At 47.7% G+C, this 26,362-nt stretch overlaps 2 protein-coding genes across 4 annotated transcripts; both read left to right on the top strand.

Moving 5' to 3' along the window:
• Window positions 1-11,480: 11,480 nt before the first annotated feature.
• On the top strand, window positions 11,481-16,354 carry LOC123113098 (uncharacterized). Of its 3 annotated transcripts, none has more exons than XR_006455894.1 (3): window positions 11,481-11,818; window positions 15,369-15,891; window positions 16,004-16,354. XR_006455894.1 is itself a non-coding variant. In XM_044534228.1 (3 exons), the coding sequence occupies exon 1, from the start codon at window positions 12,685-12,687 to the stop codon at window positions 14,959-14,961; it is 2,277 nt and encodes a 758-aa protein (XP_044390163.1). In that variant the 5' UTR covers window positions 11,481-12,684; the 3' UTR covers window positions 14,962-15,699; window positions 15,799-15,891; window positions 16,004-16,354. The 3 variants fall into 3 exon arrangements, 2 of the variants coding, with proteins under 2 accessions (XP_044390163.1, XP_044390162.1); XM_044534228.1 differs by having other exon boundaries at window positions 11,481-15,699; window positions 15,799-15,891; XM_044534227.1 differs by having other exon boundaries at window positions 11,481-15,891.
• A 2,126-nt stretch (window positions 16,355-18,480) lies between these two features.
• On the top strand, window positions 18,481-25,827 carry LOC123113097 (uncharacterized). The gene is made up of 2 exons (XM_044534226.1): window positions 18,481-25,182; window positions 25,351-25,827. Exons 1-2 carry the CDS (start codon window positions 24,298-24,300, stop codon window positions 25,459-25,461), a joined length of 996 nt encoding a protein of 331 aa, XP_044390161.1. The 5' UTR covers window positions 18,481-24,297; the 3' UTR covers window positions 25,462-25,827.
• Window positions 25,828-26,362: the final 535 nt, after the last annotated feature.

Raw genomic sequence — 26,362 nt, 5'->3', positions numbered from 1 at the left:
GAGCGTGGCCAAGATGTAGACTACTCTCAGTATGAGCTCTTGGGACATCCCGTGCGAGTGCGGCGGAGGGCTGGAAGGGTGCCCGTTTTGTTGCCTCCTATCATGCCATTTGACATCCTGCGGCGCATAATGAACTCAAGAAGGATCTCATTGAGGAGTGGTGGATTTAGAATGGCCGCCGTAGATCATCATGATTTGTGTGTTTGATGTTGTATTGTTGAACTATTTGTTGTATTTCTCAAAGTACTATTTGTTTGATGAGTTGTAATAAATTGAACTATTCATTTAAACTTGGTTGTAAATGATGTTTGTGATTTAAAAATTATGCCATGTCTTTGTTTTGAAAATGCAACAAATGTGGATGCACGGCTGCTCGCACGCGCTGCATTTTGGCGCGGCGGCTGGAGCCAGCGCTGTGCCCCGCGCCAAAACTGATGTTGCACGCGCCGCAAACCAGATTTTTGCGCGCCGCACGTTGGGCGCCTGTTGGAGATGCTCTTATTTACATTAGAGTTGGAAATAACCTGTGTCTGTATTAGCAATCTGCTATGTTTGATTCTGATTTGCCCAGTCAACTTATTACTGCTATCCAGATGTCGTGATTCTGATTTGCCCAGTCAACTTATTACTGCTATCGAAATATCTACAAGATTTGTTGCAATGTTGCTCCATCACAAGAACAGAGCGTTCAACCATGCCAAGGCTAGAGATTTCCTTCTTCGCGTTCAGAAAAATTTATAACTATGTTATTTGTATATATCAGACACATGGTGGTAGAACCTCATAATGCAATGCAGTTTTCCTCCTCGAATCATCCAGTGCCGCTGCTGCGTCGCGCCATCCGTAAAACAGAGCGTTGATGACGCAAAAGGTCAGGTTGCAGCTTGCTTGCATATGCAGGGAAATCTTATAACTGTGATGTATCACGGGTAACCAAAGACATGGGGATGAGGACTTCGGCCAACAGGCGTCAGATGCTCGAGCATCATGAAGAAGAAGCCGATGCTGGCTGGCGCATCTACCTGTCAACAAACTGAAGAAATACCAGCTGAATAATCTGAGAAATTATTATCTCTTACACGTGCGTAATCCTGTGTCTGTCTTACGCATCTGCAGTTCCACTCTTTTATTTACTGATTGCGCGTGCCATGTTTGGTGTGTTGCACTATCTGCACCTGCTCTTCTGTGCAGCTTAATGAAACTACTATGGTTGCCCTGAATGACATAATATGATCTTCGCACGCTGTTCATGTATGACTGATGGATGGTTGCTCCATTCCTGCAGTGAGCATGCCTGCAACACCATCGCTCCATGCTGCTGTACATTTATTTAGTTGTTAAACGATGATGCCTTTCAGTGCAATCACCTATATATATGCATGCTTCCTGCCGTGGTGCATGGGGGACGGAGATCTTGCTGGGGAGGATGCAGAGGATGGTGCTTTGAAGCGGAGGAGGAAATGCCGGCGCTCCACCGTCGACTTGCTAGGTCAGCACCGCCATACTTCTCTCGTGTTTCTAATCATACGTGTTGCTTATTTCATACCTGGTGGAAGACTTGTCCTGATTGTTCATTGTCATGTGTTGAGTGTCAGTGTGATTCTCTAGTGCTCATGTTCTTGAGATGAACAAGTGCCTTCATGTTGGCTGTTAGCCTGCTACGGTGTGTAAGTGTTTACCATGTTCGTAAGAATGGATTTGGTGTGAGAGGGTCAAGTGAATGGTCGTGCCGTTTTGTGCAATTTCTCCAAGTGTTGCTGCAATGTTGCCCCGTCTCAGATACATGTAATGGGAGGGAAGAAGACCTTGGCCAACAGGTTCCAGAAGTTGAGATGTTGGAACCTCATGTCATGAAGGAACGGATGTTTGCTGAGGAACACCTGTAGCATATGGGATGATGGTTGGCTGTCAAGTATGGCTATTTGCGGCAGCTCTAATTCTCTTCCTAATGAAACTGTACTCGATCAGCAATGTTCCAAAACTGATGCTTGAAATGTGCTATCATTTATTTATTCAACATACTCCCTCCGTATCAAAATATAAGAGGTTTTCTACATTGTCAGTGTCAAAAAACGTCTTATATTTGAGTGTGGTTTTTCTGTACCCAGGATAAATGCACCCACACTGCACCATTATCTAGCCCGTCCATGCAGTGAAGCTCTCCTTGAGATCTGTTCCACAAACAGTAGATGCAGCAGAGATTAAATCATATAATGAACAGTAATCACTGCTGGACATTTCTCTCTTCTCCCGTCGTGTCCCAAATAAACTATTCTGTGCGCACACGCACAATAGCACAACGCGATATCTCTCTCAGAGTTTTTTCTTCCAGTTATAAACTATTCTGGCTTTTTCTATTTGGCCAAGTACAAAAAGTATCTCTCTCACGCAGTTTCTTTCTTCCATTGAGATAAAAAATAGCTCAATCACGTAGTTAAAACTGTGAACCACTCTCTGCCCATCTCTCTCTTCCCTCACGCTCCGGTTCTCTTGGTCAAAGTTCTCCGGACATGCATGCACATCATAGTCTCTGTCAATCTCTCTCTCCCACTCGCTTTCTTTTTTTTGCGACAGAAAGAAAGTTTTATTCCATAATCAGGGGATTACAATCGAGAGGCACCAACTCCTCAATACAAGGTGGGCTCCTTCCCAGCCATACAGCAGTAGTAAACTCCGTACGACTATACAATGCCAACCGATGTGCTACCCTATTCTGCTCACGCTTTATTTTTGATGGAACAAACTCCCGATCCTGAAGATGACGCTTGATCTCTAGTACCAAATGCCCATACACCGACCTGGACATACTGTCCCCGGTCATTGCAGCTAATGCCGTTGATGAATCTGATTGAACCACAATTGGCAAGGATGTGTGCTACAGGGCCAAGGCCATACCCTGCATTATTGCATGTAACTCTGCTTCCAGCGCGTCATTACAATTGAATATACATCTGTAAGCCGCGAAGATCACCCCACCCTCATGGTTCCGAAGTATCATTCCTGCTGCCGCCGACCCGTCCTCTTGCATGAAGGCGCCATCGACCGAAAGTGCAGCCCAGCCCGTGGGTGGCCGCGGCCATTTTAGAGGTACTGGCGGAGCGGGTACCCTGGCGTTTGCACCCCGGACCGCTGGCATCTTCCCCTTGAGGATATCCTCCGTGGAAAAAGTACCACACAAGTTCAAGGAGTTCATATAGCTTTGAAGATAATCCGACGTTGCCGTTACGGGCGGCTCATCCTTTCCGTGTATAAGGTCCGTTCGAAGCGACCAAATCCTCCATAACAACATGATCGTGCAATCCCGCATGTTATCATCGCAATTTGCCAGGACGTTTAAGAGCCATTCCTTTCCAGTATCATGGAGCAGCTCCTTGCTCGGTAGACGCCAGACAAATCTCATCTGATCCCATATCCTCTGCGCATGCTCACAGGACACAAGCGCATGAAAACTAGTTTCCTTTTCTCGGCCACACACCCGACAGCCATCTCTAGTAGACATGTGACGATACTTCTTGCATTCGTTCGTAGCCAACGCTCCAGAGACAACCTTCCAGGCCATAATCCGCATCTTTAGCGGGATTTTGGAGCCCCAAATCCGCTGCCAAATGGGTCTCTGACCTGACGCGTTACTGCTTGACGAGCTGAGCCTCATGGAATGTTGGACTGCCGTTGCTAGATGATAGGCACTCCGCACCGTGAATTGTCCAGACCGCTCCGGGGCCCAAGCAAAGAAATCCTGCCCGTTTCTTGGAGATGTGCGTATCTTCACAATCTCCCTAACATCCATATCCCAAAAGTGCTCCCTGAGCCTTTCGACATCCCATGCTCCATGCTCATTCAGAAAATCAGCCACCCGATTATATCGACAGTTCCTCTTAGGAGTAATTGGTCTGAAATTGTGACCCCGAGGAATCCAAGCATCTCTCCAAGTTTTTATCATTGCGTCGTTACCAACGCGCCATATAATGCCCTTTTTCACCAAATTAAGTCCATGAACAATACCCTTTCAGACCGCTGAACTGTTCGTCGAGAAAACAGTGTCAAGTAAACTTCCCCTAGGGTAATATTTGGCCTTAAGTAATCTCGCACAAAGGCTATCTGGGCTATCCAAGAGGCGCCAAGCCTGCTTGGCCAGCAGGGCTTGGTTAAACGCCCTCATGTCTCGGAATCCCATGCCCCCCATTGCTTTGGGTAGCATCATCCTTTCCCAGCTTAACCATGCCATCTTTCTTTTACCATTTTCCACGCCCCACCAATATTGCCGCATCATCTTGGTAAGATCATCACACACTGACGCCGGCAATTTGAACGCACTCATTACATAGGTGGGAATTGCCTGAGCCACTGCCTTGATCAGAATCTCTTTATTTCCAACTGAGATATATTGTTCACTCCAATCAATAAGAATTTTCCTCAATCTATCTTGCAATGTCTCAAATTGCCCCTTGTGCACTCTCTCTTCCGGGACTAGGAGTCCAAGATACTTTGGTTCGAAAACCTGCTGCGTCACCTCCAATATATTCTTGATCTCATCCACGACTTGCCCACCGCAGTTGTCAGAAAAAAGGATGGAACACTTCTCGGGGTTTATAAGTTGACGCGAGGAATAAGTGTTCAACAAACCCTTAACAACATCCGCTTGCTGGCCTGAAGCTTCAAAAAATAGCAATGTATCATCCGCAAAGAGGAGATGAGAAATCACCGGTGCACCCCGACAGATGCTCACCCCGTTCAAGCTACCTTCGCTCACTGATTTAGATAGAAGAGCAGATAACGCATCAGCAACAAAGAGAAACAAGAACAGAGACAATGGGTCACCTTGACGAAGGCCACGCCAAGGTGAGAAAACCTCCAGTAGTTTCCCATTCAGTTTAACCGAATACCGGACAGATTTAACGCAAGACACTATCCAAGCAATCCACTGCTCCGAGAAGCCCCATCTACAGAGCGCCTTCTCCAGAAAGTCCCAATCGACCCGATCATACGCCTTTGAGAGATCGAGTTTGTACGCACATGCCGCCCGACTGGTGTTCTTCACAGATTGTATGTGATGGATGCACTCAAAAGCAATAATAGAATTACCCGAGATGAGCCGGCCCGCAATAAAAGCACTTTGATTCTCAGAAATCAACTCCGACAGACAAGGACGGAGCCGGTTAACCAAACATTTAGATACCAACTTGTAAATAACATTGCAGAGGCTGATCGGCCTAAAGTCTTTGAGCTCCTTGGGGTAAGGAACTTTCGGGATGAGGACGATCGCCGTATCATTTATCCCTTCTGGCATGGTGCCAGAGACAAAAAAACTGCAACACAGCAGCTGTAATTTCAGATTTTAGAGCTGCCCAATTCCGTTGATAGAACCTAGCCGGGAAGCCATCCGTGCCCGGAGCTTTAAGCAGGCCAATTTGAAATAGCGCATTCGAAACTTCCTCCTCAGTAAATGGCGCACATAACATGGCGTTCATCTGATCAGTCACCTTAGGGCCAATAGCCTCAAGAACAACATCAGGATGGAGAGTCGGGTCCTTCGTAAACACTTCCTTGAAATAGGAAGTAGCCATGCGTTCCATGTCCGATGGAGAGGAGCACCATGATCCATCAGTTCGCCGCAGTCTCTGTATGTAGTTCCTCCGCGCTCGCCACACAGCTCGCTTATGCAAATATGCCGTATTTCGTTCTCCCTCCTTTAGCCACGTAATACGCGACCGCTATAACCACATCATTTCTTCCCTATATAGCATCTCATCGAGTTGAGCCATTTTCTGGCGAATCAACAACCGATCCGCATCTCGAAGCTGTAGGTCAGCCAGCTCAGATCTTAACTTCTCCAATTCTGTGACAACGTGGCCGAAATTCTTCTTACTCCACGTCCTAAGGCCATTCATCATTTCATGTAGGGCGTCCCGCACCGCCGCCAGATTGCCGGCCGGTTTGCTCTTTCTCCATCCACTCGCCACCACCTCTGACAACGCGGGATGGCGTTTCCACATAATCTCATATCGAGGGAAGGCCGCAGTCCGCCTCGACTCCTCAAGAACTAGCCGAACCAAGATCGGACAGTGGTCAGAACATGACGTAGCAAGGTGAACAACTTGCGCGGCCGGGAAGAGCTCCCTCCACCCCTCATCCGCACAGGCTCGATCAAGGCGAACTCGCACGTTCCTCTCTCCCATCTGCCCATTATCATATGTAAAATGGAAACCCCGAGAAACCGAGGTCCCATAATTCGCATGCCAACAAACAGTCCCGGAATAACCCCATCTGATTTTCAGAGCGCTGGGCTCTAGACATATGCTCGTGCTGCCACATTGCCTCATTAAAGTCTCCACACACTAGCCACGGCTCCGGCGAAACCGCATGAAGACGGGAGAGAGAACTCCACATGTGATGACGGTTTTCCACACGGGGTTCACCGTAGACAAACGTCGTTCTCCAGCTTTTATCATTGGCCACATCTACAATTCGCACGTCTATGAACCGTGCACAAGACTCCAACACCGTCACCTGCAACTTCTCATCCCAAAAGAGAGCAAGGCCTCCACTCAGGCCGTCACTCGACACGCCAGCAAAACCCTTCATATGCAATCTCCACCTCATTTTCTCCATCTTTGAAGAGGCCTGTCTTGTTTCAGACAAGAAAACAAGCCCCGGGGAATTGGCTTTAGAGAGGGCCAACACCTCACGAATTGTCCGGCGGTCCCCCCTCCCCCCCCCCGGCAGTTCCAGACCAGGATATTCATTGCACCCGGCGGTCCTCCTCGAAGGAGGCCGCCGATCTATCACCTGACACACCGTTTGAGTCCATACGAGGCCTCTTACTACCCGCACTGCTGGTAGGCGAGGCATGTGCATCCTCACCGTTCCCCTGGGTCAGCGCAAGCACCCCTTTCGGCCCTACCAACGCATTAGCATCCTGTCCAACATCCTCCATGGATAGTCTTTTGCGCGCTGCTGGTTCTCCTTTCTTGGATATGTGTCCTTCCTTGGCAGGGCTTGTAGCCGTATCAAGCAGGTCCGGGTCGACCACAGTCTTTCCCGGCGACATCTGCTGGTTAGAATGAGGCATATGTTGCTTCTGACTCCTTCCCCGGCCAAGGCCATCATTGGCCGGTGGCTTATTCAGTCCATCAGCATATAGCCAAGGCCCATACTTTTTGTCCTTCTCCTCATGCACCCCTGATCCGCACTCTTTGCAATCATGACCAATGAGCCCACACACACTGCAGAAGCGTGCCAATTTCTCGTAACGCACCAAGTAGACCTGGCGTTCTTTCCCCCTGACTATACTGACAAACTTGATGAGAGGCCAGCGAACGTCATGCCGGACCCTAACCCTAATGTAGTCACCACGGGTATTCCCGTTTAGTCCCATCTCCAAGATCTCGCCAGAACTTTTCAGCAAATTTTCCACTATGTTCTTCCTGCAGAAACCCTCCGGGATCTTGTGAATCTGTAGCCAAATTGGCATAAACACCATGGGAACTTCCTCTGCCCTTGTAAAACCATCATATGGAACCATCAACACGAGTAAATTCCTGAATAGCCAAGGCCCTTGATGCAGCATACGTTCCAGTCACCCAAGCAAGATGCTTGTACAACAAAGAGCTTCGGACCCACCGGGCGAAACCTAACCGGCTGCGCGGTGTTCCAGGCTGCCCGCATATCCTTGTAGAAGGCCGCCTGGCTGAAAGTTTTCTCGGTGTGAACCCTCGCCAGCGTGAGCCATCTCACACTCTCGTTGATCTCCGGATCCGCCTCATCGATCACCAGATCATCAAAGTCCTCATCTTCCAGATTGAGTTGTTTCATGAAGTCCCCAAGATCCGGCGTTCCGCGAGAGCCGCCGCCAGCGCTGGTGCCTGACTGGGCGTCCGCGGGAGACTCCATAGCTACCGAGGCAGGGAGGAGCGTGGTTGACCGATCGCGCGATCCGCTCACGGGGAGGGAGATCGATCGGGACGGAGAGCACTCAGGGGCGACGGCGTCGCCCGAGAGGAAAGAGAACCCTAGCCTTGCGCGAGGGGAAAGAACGTGCTCGATTGGAGTTCCTCCCACTCGCTTTCTCTCTCCTCGTGCATGGAAGAATGGCACTGGCACTTACTAGTAACAGTGCGCATTATTTCCCAGTAGACTGTGCAGCTAGCTGACAGCAACAGTGCGCATGCATATACTACTAGCATTACTAAACAATCTAGATAGACAAATACTCCCTCCTTCCATCTATATAGGGCCTAATGCGTTTTTCAAGACCGCCTTTGACTATTGATAAAATTAATACTACATGACATGCATAATGTGAAAATTATATCATTGAAAGCTCCTTTCACATACGAATTTGATGATGTGCTTTGTGTAAGTTGCATGTCATATATTATTGCTCTAACATTTGGTCAAAGTTAGCCTTGAAAAACGCATTAGGCCCTATATAGATGGAAGGAGGGAGTAGTCGTTTTGGTGGACGACACCCTCAGGTCTGTGTATCCCCACCGTTGTTCTCCCTCTGGATCCACAAACTGCATTTATTACACTTTGTATTTCCTAATAGAAGTCATTATCCCTCGGCGTATACGCATGTTGTATATCCTGGCAAGGCCCTTTCGCAGCTGGCCACTAGTGGGACCGTTTTCCTGTTCAGGGGGCTCATAATATGTTCGATTTCGTTGGTTCGTGACATGCACCACGACTTGGTACATGTTGAGCTGGTACACCACCAGAAAGAGTTGGTTGCACCACGACTTGTTTAACAGAAGCGAACATTACTATTTATAATTAAACAGTACTGTTCAAATTATGACAATTAATTATACTTAGGATACCATGGAAAATCATCGTAAGCAGCCAGAATCAAAGTCTAACCCACTATTAAGCACCTGAGCCACACGCAGGATATGAGAGGCACATATTCTCTTTTTTTTGAGGATGAGGCACATATTCAGTTGTACCTAGTTAGAATATAATTAGTTCAAATCATGCTAATTACTAGTTAATTTTTGTTTAGCCACCGATCGATGGTTAAAACTTAAAAGTCAATATAACAATGGAAAAACAACGTAAGCAGACAGATTCAAACTTTAACCCGTCGTCAGTACATATTCAGTACTCCCTCCGTCTAGGTGAATAAGTCATCTTAGGTTATGCACCGTGACCAAGGAGGAGGAAAGAACGAAAGAACTTAATGTTTATTTGCTAATTAATAGCATTGCATGCAATGAACTAACCACTGCATGTCGTGTTTGGTAGTCTCAAGTCATTAAAAGCATGCACACCAACATCTCTTATTGGTTGATATGTCAAGAAACAAGAAACGAGGTAGAAGTTAATGCACCGTGCCTAAGTGTTCGGGGATTATTTAGTTTTCGTAAGATGACTTACACACCTAGACGGAGGAAGTACCTAGCTAGAATATACTCCCTCCGTCCCATAATGTAAGACGTTTTTTGACACATTCTAGGACGGAGGGGGTACTAATTAGTTCTAATTAACTCTATTTATTCAGGGCTAAAAAAAGGGATCACTTAATTATCAGCATCACCTGTACAAGACCCAGCACATATCCTTCAATCGGATTCCTGCATCACCGTAACTAAGGAATCCCGCGACTGGTTTTTGAATGTTTCACCGGCACGACGCGGTAGGTTAGCTGATCATTCATTGAGATAGTTATTGCGTGCAGGCCACTGCCCACCTCCCCAACTATCACGTATTATACAGCACGTCCCGTTTGTATAACAACGCTAGGATGTTTGTAATGCCAGCGTGGGTAGCAGCTCGGGAATCGCAAGACCGATATGGCCAGACGAGATACCGGCCTCACAGGTGCTCGTCCGCTGAAAATCCGCTCTGATAGACAAATAGTCTGCTACATCAGTGCTAAATAGACTGCTACATCAGTGCTAAATGCGTGACTGGTCCACTGCGCAAATCCCAAAACAATTTGACGGTTTGGATAAGGGGGTGTAGCGTGGGTGCACCGAGGTTGGGTTTAGCCACTACTTTTTCCTTATATTTTGATCCAGATTTTTTTACACTGTCAGTGTCAAAAAACGTTTTATATTTTGATACGGAGAGAGTATTTGATTCCCATTATTCCTCTATCATCAAGTGACATACATCATCTCCATGGTGGACTGCAAGTTGAAAAGCATTATAGTTCTCTCTTATAGTTAAGCTGGTAACTAGACTGCTGCTTGCTAGTGTCATTGTGTAAGCTATATAAGCCAGGACAGACTCGGCGGCTACAAAGAGCAAACTGGTCGATTGAAAAGTTCCAAACATCATAATACTGACCCGTATTTGTTGACGCTGCTTTAATACTACGTACATCGGAGGGAGTAATATAACCACCCTCTTGTTTCCTCCCTAATCCCAGCCGGCTAGGGCAAACTCTTTCCTACAGACTTCACTAGTGAGCATGTCGATTCACCTCTCCTCCGCCTACCGCTCCGGTTGTCGGTGGCGGGGAGGGGAATCCCGGTGCCTCCGCGCTCGGCGCTAGGGCGGATGGTGATGCTTCTTCTTTGAGTTTGGCTTCTGGTCTTCAATCCTTCTCGAGTTTGTCGGTCTGTGTAGTTGACGAAGCTTCGGCGTATATTCTTATCATTTTCTTAGGGCGGTGAGGTTAGGTTTTATCGTCATGTGACGAGATTTGATGTCAGGTGTTTCAAATTTATACAAGGGTTCAATGGCGAGAACTGCGGCTCCAGGGCGCTAGTCCTTAGGGGCACGTGCACAAAGACTTCCCGACTGTAATTGATGATGTCAAGCCGACTCCGAAGGAAGCGGCGACAGCAGAGCGTCGGCGGCTTGTTCTGGCGGCATTTGTGGTCGTTCTCCATCACGAATGGAGAATGTGGGAGCACGGTGCTCGTGGGCGGAGCCCGTGGCTCAGGTGTGGCCCGGTGGCCATGGCCGTGTGGGCGACATGGTGATTGGGGTGCGTCGATCGGTGGCGGTGGTGCGGCGTCCGTTCCTTGCCAGGGGTTGTGAGTGTGAAAACCCGTTCTGTCTTCGTGCAGGCCGGCGGCGGCGAGTCCGTTCCCTTCTTGAAGGCGTCGCTGCGGTCCTCATTGCCCATTGTGTTGCTCCAGGGGAAACCCTGATTCGCGGATCGGGCGGTGACGACGGTGTCGTGACCTTCTTGAAGGCGCCGCCTTGGAGCTCACAATTCGTCGTATGCGGCTTCGTCTCTTCGCGGTGGTGTTCACGGTTGAGGACCCTGGTAGCTCTTGTAGCGATAAGGGTGGTGTAGCTGTGCTCAGCACCTATATATCTAGCTTTGGGTGTGTGCGTGTGTTGGGGTGGCATGTGTTTATATTGACTTATTGACGGTTATGACTTTATATATAAAGCGGGGCGAGAGCCTTTTTCGGTAAATGGAGAACGTGGACTTACACTCTCATGAACAAGCCCAATGAGCCAGATAACAACAGTGGGTTTCTCACGGTCAGGCCCATATACCCGGCCCAGCAGCACCGGAGTGGAGTCGCTGCACCATTCCTTCCTTCTTCCTCTGTCCCGGCGGATCCAGCACCCGAGCCAGCTGGAGTGCCCGCCGCGCCGCCCAGGGGGAGCCAGATGGCGTTCGTCGCTCCTCGCGGCCGTGCGCGTGGTGGTGCCCTGGTGAGGAGGCGCCGCCGACGAGCAGCATAAAATGCGGGCCAGCCGGATGGCGCGAGGAGCCGCGCGCGCGCGTCGTCGCGTGGAGATGGGCCTCGTCCAAGTCCTGCCGCGACGACGTCTTCCGGGTGACCTGCGCCCACGGCATGGAGGACGCCTTCTTCTAGTGCTCCGTCGGCTGGGTTAGGAGCGCCACCAGGTCAGCTTCTGCCGGCCTGCCCGCCAGGTGCTTGTGTTTATTCCCATGCGTTCCAGTTCCACTGTGACTCTGTCCTAATTAGCTGTAGTCACTACCAGTGAGTAACATTTCTGTGCATCCCTGCTTGGCCACGCCTACTTGGTGGATGCTGCGTGCCTGCGTCCGTGCAATCGAGGTGTGGCTAAGATTGCTGCGCATCCTGGATTCCTGGTCTTACAACAACCAGATACCGAGGCTCGATTCTCTCACCGATGAATATTTTAGGACAAGTAGACTAGAATACCGCAAGGTTTTGATTGGTTTGATGTGTGCCGGCCGGTAGTTGGCATAGGACAAATGACAAATCATACATTAAGACAGTAGACAGATCAAGAAAAATGTTAAGTTGATCGGTCCGTCAAGCTGTAGGTGAGTATAAGGCTAAGAGCTGCTGCAACCACTCTTGCTTTCCTTCAGTTAAACATACCAGTTTGAAACGAGAATGGAGCTGCCTGCGTTTTTACATTTTAGCCAGGACAAGTTAAATATGATCAAATCGTGCTCCTGCCCGGCGCACCCACTGCCAATTGGACTATGCGTATAAAGAACTGGGGTATTATATTATATGAAAACATAAGTTAAGACAAGCCCACGGAGGCATTCGGTCAAGTCAAGAAAGTATATTATTAATGGTATATATAGCCCCTCGATGTAAGCTCTTATAGTATAGGAAATCCACTAGACATGTGACAACGCTCATAGCTACCGCTAACCATGTGCACACATAAATTGGATTAGGGAGCGAACTTGAAACAAATCAGCCTTACTTTGTGCCTGTGTGCGACTGATTGTTGAGCAAGAGCAGGAAAGGGAAAGAGCTAGACCAGATGGGTCTGTCGAGCGCTGTGGATTGGTGGGAGGAGTGGCAGCTGCGCATCCTCGTCCTCGGCAGCCTCTTTGTCCAATACCTCCTGCTCTGCTCTGCCCCCTTCCGTAAGTTTGCTATTCCTTCCTGGTACAGATCCATCATATGGCTCGCATACCTAGGCAGTGATTCTGTAGCCATATACGCCCTGGCTACCCTCTTTAACCGCCAGAGGAGACAGGATTATGGTTCTGCAAACAGCAATAGCATCCTGGAGGTGGTGTGGGCGCCAGTTCTCCTGATGCACCTCGGCGGACAGGACGTAATAAGTGCCTACAATATCGAAGACAACGAGCTGTGGACACGGCATGTCCTCACTGCAGTGTCTCAAGTCACAGTAGCTATCTACGTGTTCTGCAAATCATGGCCAGGCACAGGCGGAGACACAAGGTTGTTGCTGGCATCAATCTGCTTCTTTGTCTCAGGGATTGTCAAATGCATAGAGAAACCTTGGGCTCTCAAGAGAGCTAGCATCAATAGCCTAGTCAGCTCTTCTGATACTGCCGCGAGGATGGGAAGCATGTTTGGCAAGACCATTTCGCTTGAAGAGTACGTGCAAGAAGCAAGGAATTTTGTCCAGTCCCAAGTAGAAGGGCATGCAGTTGACCTTGAGCACAACCATGTTCCTCAAGCCCAAGCAGAAACTGATGCAGTGGAATCCAACCATCATCGTCAAGCACATGGAAAAGGTAATGCTGCTGACCTTGATCCCAACCATATTCTTCGAGCCCAAGGAGAGGCCAATGGAAAAAGGCGCCTAATCCAAAAAAGGGAAAATAATAGAAAATATGATGTTCAGATCCGTAAGATATTTGTGGACCTTGCATCATCGTATACTGATCGACTGGATATCCTAAAATCCTTTTGGGTGCTTGATGAGAAAAGAGCATGCGCTTTTTTGCGAAAAGGGCTATTAAACACATTTGATCTTCTCTACACCAAACAAAAGGTGAATACATCCATGGAAATTATCAGAAAAATTCAAGAAGCTAGAAAAGCAGATATTACATTTCAGAACTTTTTTACTTGGTGCTTTTTGGCACTAGCTCTGTACCTGCCATTTGCTGCCATCGGCCTCTTCCACAAGAGTCACAGAGGCACTTATAATGTTAATGATGTCAAGGTTACATATGCCTTGTTCTGTTGTACTGCTGCGATGCAGTTTTTTGCCATGTACTTTCACATGCTTGCAGCAGCTCTGAGCGGTTTACTGATATCATCTGGCATGGTTGCTCAGTATAGCCTACTAAATTTCTTTATTCGCAACGAAAGGCACAGCAAGAAGATGTGCGTTCTTAGTTCCTTCAACTGCAAGGACTTCCTTGACCAGCGTTGGTGCATGAAGTCATGCTCCTCATCTTTCGGAATTACAGAATTGGTTCTTGGATATGTGAAATGTTGCTGGGAGAAAGACATAGTAGATGCTGCCAGTTATAGGAAATTCAGTGATCAGAGGGGCCAGTGGACTATTCAGCGTAGTGGGTGCGACAAAGACCAGGAATGGGGGCTAAACAGGTCGTTCGACGAGAGTGTCCTTCTCTGGCACATCGCAACGGACTTGTGCTTCTACCAAAAGGGAGACACATCAGCTAGTCGTGGAGATGCCACAAAATGCAGAGAAATTTCCAACTACATGGTATACCTACTGTTTGTCCATCCTGAGATGCTATTGCCCGGCACAAGACGAAATCTGTTCAAGGCTGCTAACGCTGAACTGGAGGAGATTTTCAAGGACGACAAGCCATTACTCAAGGCCATCCTCAAGGGTGGCAAGCCATCGCTAATGGAGATTCCCAAGCGAAAGGGGCCATTGCCTGAGCAGATTGAAAGAAGACTTGTGGACAGTATAATCGCCAAGGTGCAACCAACAAAATACAGCAAACAAGTTGAACACACATACTTGGCACCAGCTGCACAGGAAGGTTTTATCCATGAGGCCCGGAAGATTTCTGAACTATTGTTGTCTTTGGGCGATGAGAAGATGTGGAAGGTGATCAAAGGTGTGTGGGTGGAGATGCTCTGCTTCTCAGCCAGTAGGTGCCGAGGATTCCTACATGCCAAGAGTTTGGGCACCGGCGGGGAGCTGCTCACATATGTATGGCTCCTGCTGTCGCACATGGGGATGGAGACCTTGCCGGAGAGGGCACAGAGGAGGGAGCTTTCAAGTGAAGGAGGAAACATGGGTGCTGCTCCGTTCACTTCGCGGGTCAGCATCCCCACTGGGGAGGACATGGTTTGATCATTGATGCTTATGAAGACCATTTTCCCCTGATTTCAATCTTCGGTGTCGCTTATTTTCTTACCCATTGTGGACTTTCTTGTTTGTACTCCCTCCGTAAAGAAATATATAAGATCGTTTAGATCACTACTTGCTTCTCTAGTGTTCTTGTTCTTCAGTTGAATAAAACCATGTGGTGCTTGTATGTTTCTTATTACAGTGGCTACCAGTCTGCCACCATGTTTGTAAGAGTGGGGTCGTGAGTCATTTAAATGTTTGATTAGCATAGTAATGTAATGTATTACTACTACCCAAATATCAGAATTGCAGTGCTGTTTTCCTTGTTCAATCTTGACAATTGTTTCGTTGATTACTACCCAAAGAAAGTGCAGTTGTTTCTTCTTTGATTTATATGATTTCTGCTGCAGTATTGCTCCAGCTCAATATGCAGAGTGTCCGATGATGCCAAGGCTGGAGATATTATAACATGTGAACGTGGTCTACCAGATGAAGGTAGAGCCTCGGCAACAGCAAGCTTCAGACGCTGTTGCGGCCAAATCTATCTCGTCGACAGCCCCAAGAAATGTAGCACGCGAGTAATCTGAGGGATTATGGTATCCCTTTATCTGTTCTTGGGAAATAACCTAGTCTGTGTTGGAGTCTTGGAGAACATACTTTGCCACCTAATCCAAGGGATGGATTGCCTCCGGCCCATGCCTGCTTCAGTTAAAAGACCTGCATCCATGCGTCGAGTTATCGGTATGTATGTTAACTGTGATGCTAAATGATCGTGGGCTAACTTGTGTCAAGACCTCAGAGAACACCCGTGTGTTTTGCTGTGATCCTAAATCTATTCAGGATATGTTTTTGGGTTGCTTGGTACTGCCTACTACTCTGTACGTACTAGCTAGGCACCTGCCGGCTGAAGTTTCTGAAATGCTACAGTGTTGAGTAAGTGGTGATATATGCTCTCGCTCGTCCTACTAATAACTCTGCACTGAACATGACTTATCCTGGTGTTCTCGGGAGCTTGTGACGTTTTCAAAACTCTATGTGCTTCCAGGGTATGAGGTGGTCGAACCCCGAACATGAGGACGCCCTGGATGAAGGTTCATCATATTGCTGCTGCAACATTGGAAGCCCCCGTGCAAAGCCTTGCTCGACACTGCCCGACCGACGCAGCCACGCTGATGGATGAGATGCAAGCGCAAAGCGAAACACGGAGAATTGCCTGGACACTCACCCCATCTGCTGTCAATCGCGTTGTTTTACCGACCGGCAGGGGCATGGAATTCCCCTTGGCATCGATGCAATGTCGGCAGTGTACCTTCTTTTTCTGAATGTTGGGACTGGCGCTGTAGACTACTCCACGGTGCTGTTTCATCCAAGGAAAAGAGGTGTGTCTGTTGATTCAGCGGGGAGCTTTTGCATATCTTGCAGATGGTTTTTTCCCCTTGCTTTGGTGAATAAATAAATAAATTTTACGTTGGATAAATATTGTTACTAGGTCAGATTTCGTGTCACTGCTGTTTTTTTAGAATATGCTACAAATGTCATTGCTACAAATGTCGATGTTTTTTTTTTTGAGGGAACAAATGTCGATGTTGGGTGTGCTGACTCTACCTTTTTCTTTTGAGATAGTATATGTTTGCTGGCTCTGCTTTTTTTCGGAGAAAGTCTGCTGTGCAAGCTTTGAAAAACGCCATGTGAATTGTATGTTCATGTGCTTACGGGTGAGATTAGAACGAACCGAGCCATGTTGTGGTATAGAATTTGGAGTATGCAGACCATGTTGCCTCTCTACGATGAAATTCAGCTCACGAGGGAGATATCTGCGCAGCATAAGTGTTGGTGCTTATTTTTTTCTGTGCGGAAAGGATTAGATCTTATTATAAAACTTTACCGGATGTACAAAACATCTCGACCATAATAAAAATTCATCAAGATTCCCAGGGCACCGAACAACCACTACTGCCGCCAGAACGAACTGTCAACGTCATCGCTGTCGCCGCTCCCTTATCGGAGCCGGCCTGACTTTGTCGATAACAGCCAGGAAGTCTTCATGGATGTGCCCCTAAGGACCAACACCCTATAGCCATTGTCGTTGCCGTTGAACTCCTACATAGTCCGAAGCACCTACATCAAAACACGGCCACATGACGAGTAACCCGAACCTCACCGCCCCAAGGAGACGGCAAAAATCTATGCCCGAGCTCAGTCAACTACATCCAAACCGACGAACTCGAGAGGGGTCGAAGCCCAGAAGACAAATTTGAAGAAGAAATGATGCCATCCCCCGAGCGCCACAACTGCAAGAACTAGAAACCCGAACCTAAACTACTACCTGGCCGGCTATTATCACGCTAATCCTACATGCACGGTGTGACCCGTCAAATTTTTTACTGTGAGATTATTACATGTTAACCCAAAGCCTCACTAAAAAATCACGCACATGCAATTTTTATGAAGGCTTTGTCAGACTTTATGAAGGATGTGGCCGAACTTTGCCATGAAAATCAGGAGGACTTTTGAAAAAACCAATAAAAATTGAAAAGTTCTTTGAGTTTTGGCGACAAAGTTCCAAAAATATGGTTAAAAAGTTATCTACCTATTTTTCAAAAATTGCGAGCTATGCCAGGGTTTTCCAAAAGTTCTTCTATTTGTCATGGCAAAGTTCAGATACCAGTTTAACAAAGTTTGGTTCTATTTAAAACTATTTAAAGAACATTCTTTGAGAACAATTTCAATAACATGATATTTTATTTTTTTGATGTTTAAATTACTTCCAACAACATAGGCTAGAGAAATAAATCACATGAATTAATTTCACAGCTGAAGGGGTAAAGAGAATCTAGCAACAGCGTCACCTACTATTGGACAAGACTAGCTAACAGCGTCACCTACTACTGGACAAAACTAGTTTGGGTCCTAGCGGGACCCTTCTTAGCTTTCTCACCTGCATCATGGTACGCGTTGTGAACGGAACGTGAAAGTAAATGCCTTTTCCCCTAATTTCGGCTATTTGGGTAGTTCGGGCACCATTATTTGAAACCTGAATTTTATTACCCGATTTAGTGTTCGGGTTTGGGTTTTTCGGGTTGGAATTTCAGTTTATGCCCACCGTGAGTCGGAGTAGCCCACCGGTTACAGACGTCCGTGGATGAACCCATTCCCCCTCGCTCTTCTGCTCCCTGTGCGGCACTCGTACTAACTCGTAAGCAGACGCCGGTCGTTCGTCGTCGACCGTGGCTACCATCGAGGGCTGCCGTGGTGGAGGCCAGGGCGGACGAGCCGCCGCCAGTGGCGTGCAAGTGCAACCTTGCAGCCGCGAAACTCCAGGCAGCGGCCGGCGAGGAGATGGCCTCGTCTAACGCCCGGCCGGCCGCAACGGCGACGTACGCGACGGATGTCCGGCCTCGTGTGGTGTGCCAGGCGAAATGCGCCACCGGACGGCATGGTATTCCCCTCCGTCCGCCAAAAGCGACGCCGGCGCCAGTTCAGCTCCCGCCCGCCCGCCCGCCCGCCAGGTGCTTGTGATTATTCCCCACCCGTTCCACTAGCTAGAGGTACGTACCTTACCTAGTGACTAGGCCCTACATACCGAGTGACCAACCACTCAGTCACCACGCTTGATTTGCTTGCTAATTGGCCTCGCCTACTTCGATGCGTCGTTGGTGTTAAGTTAATCTAGGTGTGTGGCTAGGATTGCTGTGCTGTGCATCCTGGTCTCGCCTCGCAACAAACAGAATTGAGATTTCAATTCTCCCACCCATGAATATTTTACGCGAGTAGACGGAATACTAACAAACATAAGGTTTTGATAGGTTTGATGCGCCGGCCGGCCGGCAGTCAGGCATTCAAATAAATAGTGGCCGTTAACCTCACTATATATGGTTAATTCACCCACGACCCGTCGCTGTGGACGAGCAAGAGCTGCAACCTGACAGCAGGTGAGACGAATCGAGCTGCAACCCTCCATTAACTATACATACAATTCACATATATATACCAGTTGGGACGAATCGAGCTGCATGCACATTCTACACACATACAGGCCAAGCAAAATATTAGTATCAGGCCTGGCTCCTGCCAGTGCCCGGCGCACCCACTGCTAGTTGTTATTCACACAGTAATTGCTGGGCCATTAGATGGAAATCGTAAGGTAAGACAAGCCCATAGACACAGAGTCAAGTAGTAAGATATTATGTAGTGCAAGGAATCGACTAAATATGTGATGACCCGCAGTTATTAGGTTGCAACTAATTGACCTCTCACCTTTGTGCATTCATGCCGACAACCGACGATAGAGTGAGAGCAGGAGATACCAGGCAAGCAATAGAGATGTGTCTCTCAAGTGCTGTGCTATGGTGGGAAGAGTGGCAGCTGCGCATCCTCGTCCTCAGCAGCCTCTTCATTCAGTGGCCCCTCTTCCTCTCTGCCGCCATGCGTAAGCTCGCTATTCCTTCCTGGTTCAGATCCACAATATGGCTCGCATACCTAGGCAGCAACGCTCTAGCCATATATGCCTTAGCCAACCTCTTCAGTCGTCAGAGGAGGCAAGATTGCAGCTCCGGGCAAGGCAATAGCATTCTGGAGGTGGTATGGGCTCCAGTTCTCCTGATGCACCTTGGCGGACAAGACCTCATCACTGCATACAACATTGAAGACAACGAGCTGTGGACGCGGCATGTTGTCACAGTTGTGTCACAGGTCACCGTAGCCATTTACGTGTTCTGCAAATCATGGCCAGGTGACAACAAGAGGTTGTTGCAGGCATCAATCCTGTTCTTCGTCCCTGGGATCCTGAAATGCATAGAGAAGCCCTAGGCTCTCAAGAGCGCTAGCATTAACAGCCTAGTCAGCTATTCCCACTCTGCTCCCTGGAGTACCGCAAACAGAGAAGACAAGATCGATTCACTTGAAGATTACGTGTTCTGCAAATCATGGCCTGGTGACAACAAGAGGTTGTTGCAGGCATCAATCCTGTTCTTTGTCCGTGGGATCCTGAAATGCATAGAGAAGCCCTAGGCTCTCAAGAGCGCTAGCATTAACAGCCTAGTCAACTATTCCCACTCTGCTCCCTGGAGTACCGCAAACAGAGAAGACAAGATCGATTCACTTGAAGATTACGTGTTCTACAAATCATGGCCTGGTGACAACAAGAGGTTGTTGCAGGCATCAATCCTGTTCTTCGTCCCTGGGATCCTGAAATGCATAGAGAAGCCCTGGGCTCTCAAGAGCACTAGCATTAACAGCCTAGTCAGCTATTCCCACTCTGCTCCCTGGAGTACCGCAAACAGAGAAGACAAGATCGATTCACTTGAAGATTACGTGTTCTGCAAATCATGGCCTGGTGACAACAAGAGGTTGTTGCAGGCATCAATCCTGTTCTTCGTCCCCGGGATCCTGAAATGCATAGAGAAGCCCTGGACTCTCAAGAGCGCTAGCATTAACAGCCTAGTCAGCTATTCCCACTCTGCTCCCTTGAGTACCGCAAACAGAGAAGACAAGATCGATTCACTTGAAGATTACGTGTTCTGCAAATCATGGCCTGGTGACAACAAGAGGTTGTTGCAGGCATCAATCCTGTTCTTCGTCCCTGGGATCCTGAAATGCATAGAGAAGCCCTGGACTCTCAAGAGCGCTAGCATTAACAACCTAGTCAGCTATTCCCACTCTGCTCCCTGGAGTACCGCAAACAGAGAAGACAAGATCGGTTCACTTGAAGACTACGTGCAAAAAGCACGGGCTTTTGTCCTAGGTAACCCTTGTCGTCAAGAGCAAGAAGGTGATGCAGTGAACCCTGAGGCCGATGACCATCTTTCTCAAGCACAAGTAGAAGTCGATGCAATGGACCTTGAGGCAGATAATCAACGTCGAGCACAAGAAGAAGACGCCTCGGTGGAACTTGAGCCCGACAATCTTTCTCAGACCTCAAGCGCATGGAGAAATCACCTAAACCAAATAAAGGAAAATATGAGAAGCCGCATAAACCAACAGAGGGGGAAAAGTACAAGCCAAGATGACTATAATGCCGAGCTTGAGGTGTATGGGCTATTTGTGGACCTTGCATCACCGTATCCTGATCGGCTTGGTATCCTAAAATCCCTCTGGTTGCTTGATAAAGCACAAGCATATGCTTTCTTGCAAGATAGCCTATTCAGCGCATTCGATCTTCTGTATACCAAAAGAAAGATGCCAGCTTTTGGGAAGAACGGTGCAAGGAAGACCCAAACTTCTTCGAAATTCTTTCTTCTTACGTATGGATATCAGCTTTGATCCTGCCATGGGTGGCCATCAGCCTCTTCCACAAGAGTCACAAAGAAACTTATGATGCTAATGATGTCAAAGTTACCTATGCCTTGTTCTGTTGTACTGCAGTGCTGGAGGTTTACAGTTTTTCTTGGTTGCTCCAAAGGGTCAAGTGGCAGCCAACTCAACATCCAACAACTTGACATCTCTGGTCTCTGGCCTATTTGAGCAGGCAAAAGAAAGTGCTACACAATGACAGTGGGTAAAAAAATGATCGCCTTGTACCAACAAGGGCCAAAAAAAATATAGTTATCCTAGGGCACCTGGTGGAGTAGATGAGAGGCCTTGGTAATTACACACCAATGGAGGCCGTTAGTACTGGTGTACTCAAACATAACCTCGCAACAAAAGGCACACAAGGAAGAATTTCTTTAAATGCAAGGACTTTGTTGACCAACTTTGGACCATGAAGCCCTGTAACTCATCATTGGCCATTACAGAGTTGGTTATTAAGTACGTGAAGAAAGGGTGGGAGGATGAAATGAAGGATGCTGAAAGTTACTGGAAGTTCAACGATCACAGGGGGCAATGGACTCTTCAGGCCAACAAGTGCGATACGGCGGACCAGCGCCGATCCAGCAGTTCCTCGAAGAGTACCGTGAGGCAGGGAGGTAAAAGGTGGACACAATGAATTAACTAAGGGTGTGGGCTCCACTCTATCTATTGTGTTCGAATACACACAACAAAAAATCGTTCGGTCACTCTTGATACATTGCCCACGGTACAGACATGGTCCGTACGCACGAATCAAGGAATGGATCCGACGCCTCCGCGTACCCGGTAGAAACCGGTACCGCTAGTTTTTCATTTCGCGGGCAGCCTCTATGTTCAGTACATTATCTTCCTCATCCTGAGCGGTTGTGGAAGGTAGGTGTCATCGAATTAATATTGATTCGTGCGAATCACATACTCCTGGTGTCCATTAATGCAAGGACAAGTCTAGATGAATATTAGGCTGGGTCCAGCTAAATATAACTGAACCCGCAGGAAGTCGCTGTAATCAATTAAGAGCTGCGACCACCTTACTTTACTTCAGTTCATTATAGTATTCACTGGTGAGGTTAAGGAATCAAGCTGTGTATTTGTCCAAGTCAAGTAATATATGATCATGTCCTGCCCCGGTACCTACCGCTGGTTCGTATACACATGTAAGCAAGATAAAACAACTAGGCCATCAGGTGCAGATAAGTTATAAGATGCAACAGATATAAGAAATTCAGTGGATAGGTAGGCATGCGACAGATCCATAGTCACCGCTAACCATGTGCATATGCAATGCATACATAGGATAGGAGCCAGAGCTTGAAATAAACCTGCCTCTGAGTGTTGTATTCTTGCGCGTCTGATTATTGAGAAAGATCGATGGGCCTCTCGGGTGCTGTGGATTGGTGGGAGGAGTGGCAGCTGCATATCCTCGTCATCAGCAGCCTCTTTGTCCAATACTTCCTGTTCGTCTCTGCCTCCAGCCGTAAGCTTGCCATCTCTTCCTTGTACAGATTCCTAATATGGATCGCGTATGTAGTCAGCGATCCTCTGGCGATATATGCCCTCGCCACCCTCTTCAATCGACAGAAGAAGCGGGACTACAGCTTATCAAACCGCAATAGCATCCTCGAGGTGCTGTGGGCGCCTTTCCTTCTGATGCACCTTGGTGGACAGGACTGCATAACCGCGTACAACATCGAAGACAACGAGCTGTGGCTACGGCATGCCCTGACTGCCGTATCCCAGATCACTGTAGCCATCTACGTTTTCTAGGCCAGACGGCGAACATAGGTTGCTGCAAGCAGCAATCTTGTTGTTCGTTCCCGGGATCCTCAAATGCTTAGAGAAGCCATGGGCCCTTAAGAGAGCTAGCATTTACAGCTTGGCCAAGTCTTCTGGCCGCCCTGGACAAGCTCCGTGGAGGATCAGTTTACTGGGAGGCTACATGCAACGAGCAAGGGCTATAGTCTTGACCCGTAGCTGTAGTCCTCGAGCACAACGAGAAGGTGCTGCAGTGGACCATGGTGCTGATCATCCACCTCAAGCACAAGGAGAAGGCTCCGTCACTGCAGAACTTGACGACGGCCATCATCCTCAGACTTCAAGAAGACGAATGGACCTTGGGGATTACGTGCAAAAAGCAAGGGATTTTGTCAAGGACCATCATCGTCATGCACAAGGAGAATGTGATCGAGTGGACCTTGAGGCCAACCATCGCCTTCAAACACGACAACAAGGTGGCTCAGTGGACCTTGAGGATGAGGCATATCACAAGCTATTTGTGGATCTTGCATCCCCGTATCCTAATCGGCTTGGTGTCCTAAAAGCCTTCTGGGTTCTTGATGAGAAACTAACTTATGCACTGTTAGAGAAATGGCTATCCGACACGTTCAACCTTCTCTACACCAAAATGAAGATGGTTCGCTCCTTCTGGGGTAACTCAAAAGGCAAAAAAGACCCAAGTTTGTTGGAATTCCTTCCTGCCTTCGTAAGGTTAGCAGCTATAGCCCTGCCATTAGCAGCCATCGGGCTCTTCCACAACAGTCACAGGGAATCTTATAATGATCAGGATGTCAATGTTACAATTGCCCTGTTTACCTGTACCGCGTTGCTGGAGGCATATGCCTATGCCTCTCTTGGTTTTGGTGATTTCAAATTGTCTCGCTCGGTTTCCCAATATAGCCTCATAGGATTCTTTGCCCGCAACCAAAGGCACACAATGATGATGAGCATCTTGAGTTTCTTTGGAGGAAAGGACTTCCTTGACCAGCATTGGTGCATGTGGCCCCGTGACTCATCCATTGCCATTATAGGGTTGGTTCTGAAGTATGTGAAGAAAGGGTGGGCACAACAAATAAATGATGACAAGGATTACTTGAAGTTCAACCATTCCAGAGGCCAGCGGACTCTTGAGATCAATAAGTGTGAAGTCCTGGGTTGGAGCTTAAGGAGGCCGTTCGACGAGAGTGTCCTTCTCTGGCACATCACCACATATTTCTGCTTCTACATGGTCGCACGGAGGCAGGAGGAGATATCTCCTCCATTATCTAAAAAAACTACATGGGCGCATCAGCTGATTACCAGTGTGCCACTGCTCAATGTAACCAAGATGATGCCTCTGTTCAACATCACGGTAGTGCTGCATGGTGTGAAAGCTCCCCTTGTCATGAAAGACCTGATTGTTGCAGACAAATGTCCAATTACATGGCATACCTACTGTTTGTCAATCCTGAGATGCTCATGGCAGGCACCCGACGGTTTCTGTTAAATACTGCCAATGATAAACTTGAAGACATTCTGAAGCCTGACAAGCCATCACTCAAAAAGATTCTCAAGAGCGACAAGCCATCGCTCAAGGAGATCTTCCAGCGTGATATTTCAATGTTGGATATCATCAAGGGTCAAATGTCAAAGGTCAAGCAGATCCTCAATGGCAACATATCAATGCTCAAGCAGATCCTCACGAGAAAAACTACAATTCTGGAGATCACCAATTACAAAATGTCAGAGATTCTCAAGATCGAAAAAGAAATTGAAGGAGGAATTATGCAGATATTAATCAGCAGGATGGAGCTCGCAGAGCGCAAAAAACAAGTTGCAGAAGTTGTAGGATCAGCAAAATTACCGCCCAACAGACAGAAAAATCCAGCTACACAAGAACGTTTCATCCACGATGCCTGGGAGATTTCTAAGGTATTGTTGGCTTTAGGTGATGAGAAGATGTGGGAGGTGATTGAAGGTGTGTGGGTGGAGATGCTCTGCTTCTCGGCCAGTAACTGCCGAGGGTACCTACATGCCAAGAGTCTGGGCACCGGCATAGAGTTACTCACCTATGTCTGGCTTCTGCTGTCGCACATGGGGATGGAGACCTTGCCGGAGAGGCTGCAGAGGACGGAGCCTTCAAGTGGAGAAGTAAATGCTGGTGCTGCTCCATCGACTTCGCAGGTCAGCACCGCTACTGTGCATTTCATTGTTATTTGCTTATCCGTGGAATTTTTTTGTGTTATTTTTGTTGTAATGTTCTGTTTATCTGTGTACTTATCTAGTATTATTGTTCTAAACTGATGCCAAAGCCTGGAAATATTATAACTATGTGAGTATGTGACCTACCAGACACCTGGGAGCAAAGATCCACCACCCTTCAGACGCTCAAGGCCACGTGAAGCTGCTGCTGCTGCTAGCACATCTACCTGTCGACCTCAAGAAATACAACCGGCTGAATAATCCGACAAACTATTATCTCATTATTCATACATAACCAGGTGTCTGTATTACCCATCTACCGTTCGTATCCTTCGCCCATTGTGCGGAGCTTGATGCGCTAGTCCAGCTTGATGCCTGGCAGTCTTTTCGTCTGTTGTTTGATCATGCTTGTAGTATGCCCCGTGTTGAATTATGTAGCATCGATGGGTTTTGTAAGAGTCAGTTGTGATTATGGTCATTTGTACAAATGTTTTACCCTGTAGTTGTCATAATGTATTGCCACCCAAAGGTCAGAAGCTGCTGGTGAATATGTGATCAACGGGTTTCCTCCTCGATCTACGTGATTTTATAACTTGGTGAATATGTGATCTGAACTGCTAGATAGATGCATGCTTGGAAGGGTATGGAAAGAAGCTGCTGGTGCATCTTCCGCTCGACCCCAAGAAATACCAGCAGAATAACCTGAGAAATTACAGTCTCTTCATTTACACACGGAAGTTTGATTCCGTATCTGGATTCCCAAAGTTGAGAATGCAGTGCAGTTTTCCTTCCTTGAATACCCAAGTGATGTTGCTGCGTCGCGACCATCTGAAAAGCAGAGTGTTGATGATGCAAAGGTAAGGGTGCAGCTTCCTTGCATATGTTGAGAAATTTTATAATGGTGATGTACCAATGTACCATATATGTGGCCAGAGACATGGGGATGGATACCTCGGCCAGCAGGTGTCAGATGTTGGAGCCTCATGAAGAAGAAGAATCTGCTGGTGGTACATCAACCTGTCAACCCCAACAAATACTGCCTGCTGAATAATCTGAGAATTTATCACTTCATATTAGAAATAACACAGTTGCTGTCTTACACATCTGGATTTGCACTCTTACCCAACAAGTAGTGATGGATAGCTCCCAATGTTTGTCTGTT

This window comes from Triticum aestivum, chromosome 5B, assembly GCF_018294505.1.
Source record: "Triticum aestivum cultivar Chinese Spring chromosome 5B, IWGSC CS RefSeq v2.1, whole genome shotgun sequence".
Lineage (NCBI taxonomy): Eukaryota > Viridiplantae > Streptophyta > Magnoliopsida > Poales > Poaceae > Triticum > Triticum aestivum.
This window is presented reverse-complemented; position numbering and strand designations above follow the sequence as displayed.

Bases quoted from the DNA above. Each gene is read 5' to 3' on its own strand.
- LOC123113098 (XM_044534228.1), top strand. From the start codon at position 12,685: ATGGGTCTGTCGAGCGCTGTGGATTGGTGGGAGGAGTGGCAGCTGCGC.
- LOC123113097 (XM_044534226.1), top strand. From the start codon at position 24,298: ATGGGCGCATCAGCTGATTACCAGTGTGCCACTGCTCAATGTAACCAA. The intron at 25,183-25,350 runs GTCAGCACCGCT...GTGACCTACCAG, and splicing joins CTGCTCCATCGACTTCGCAG to ACACCTGGGAGCAAAGATCC.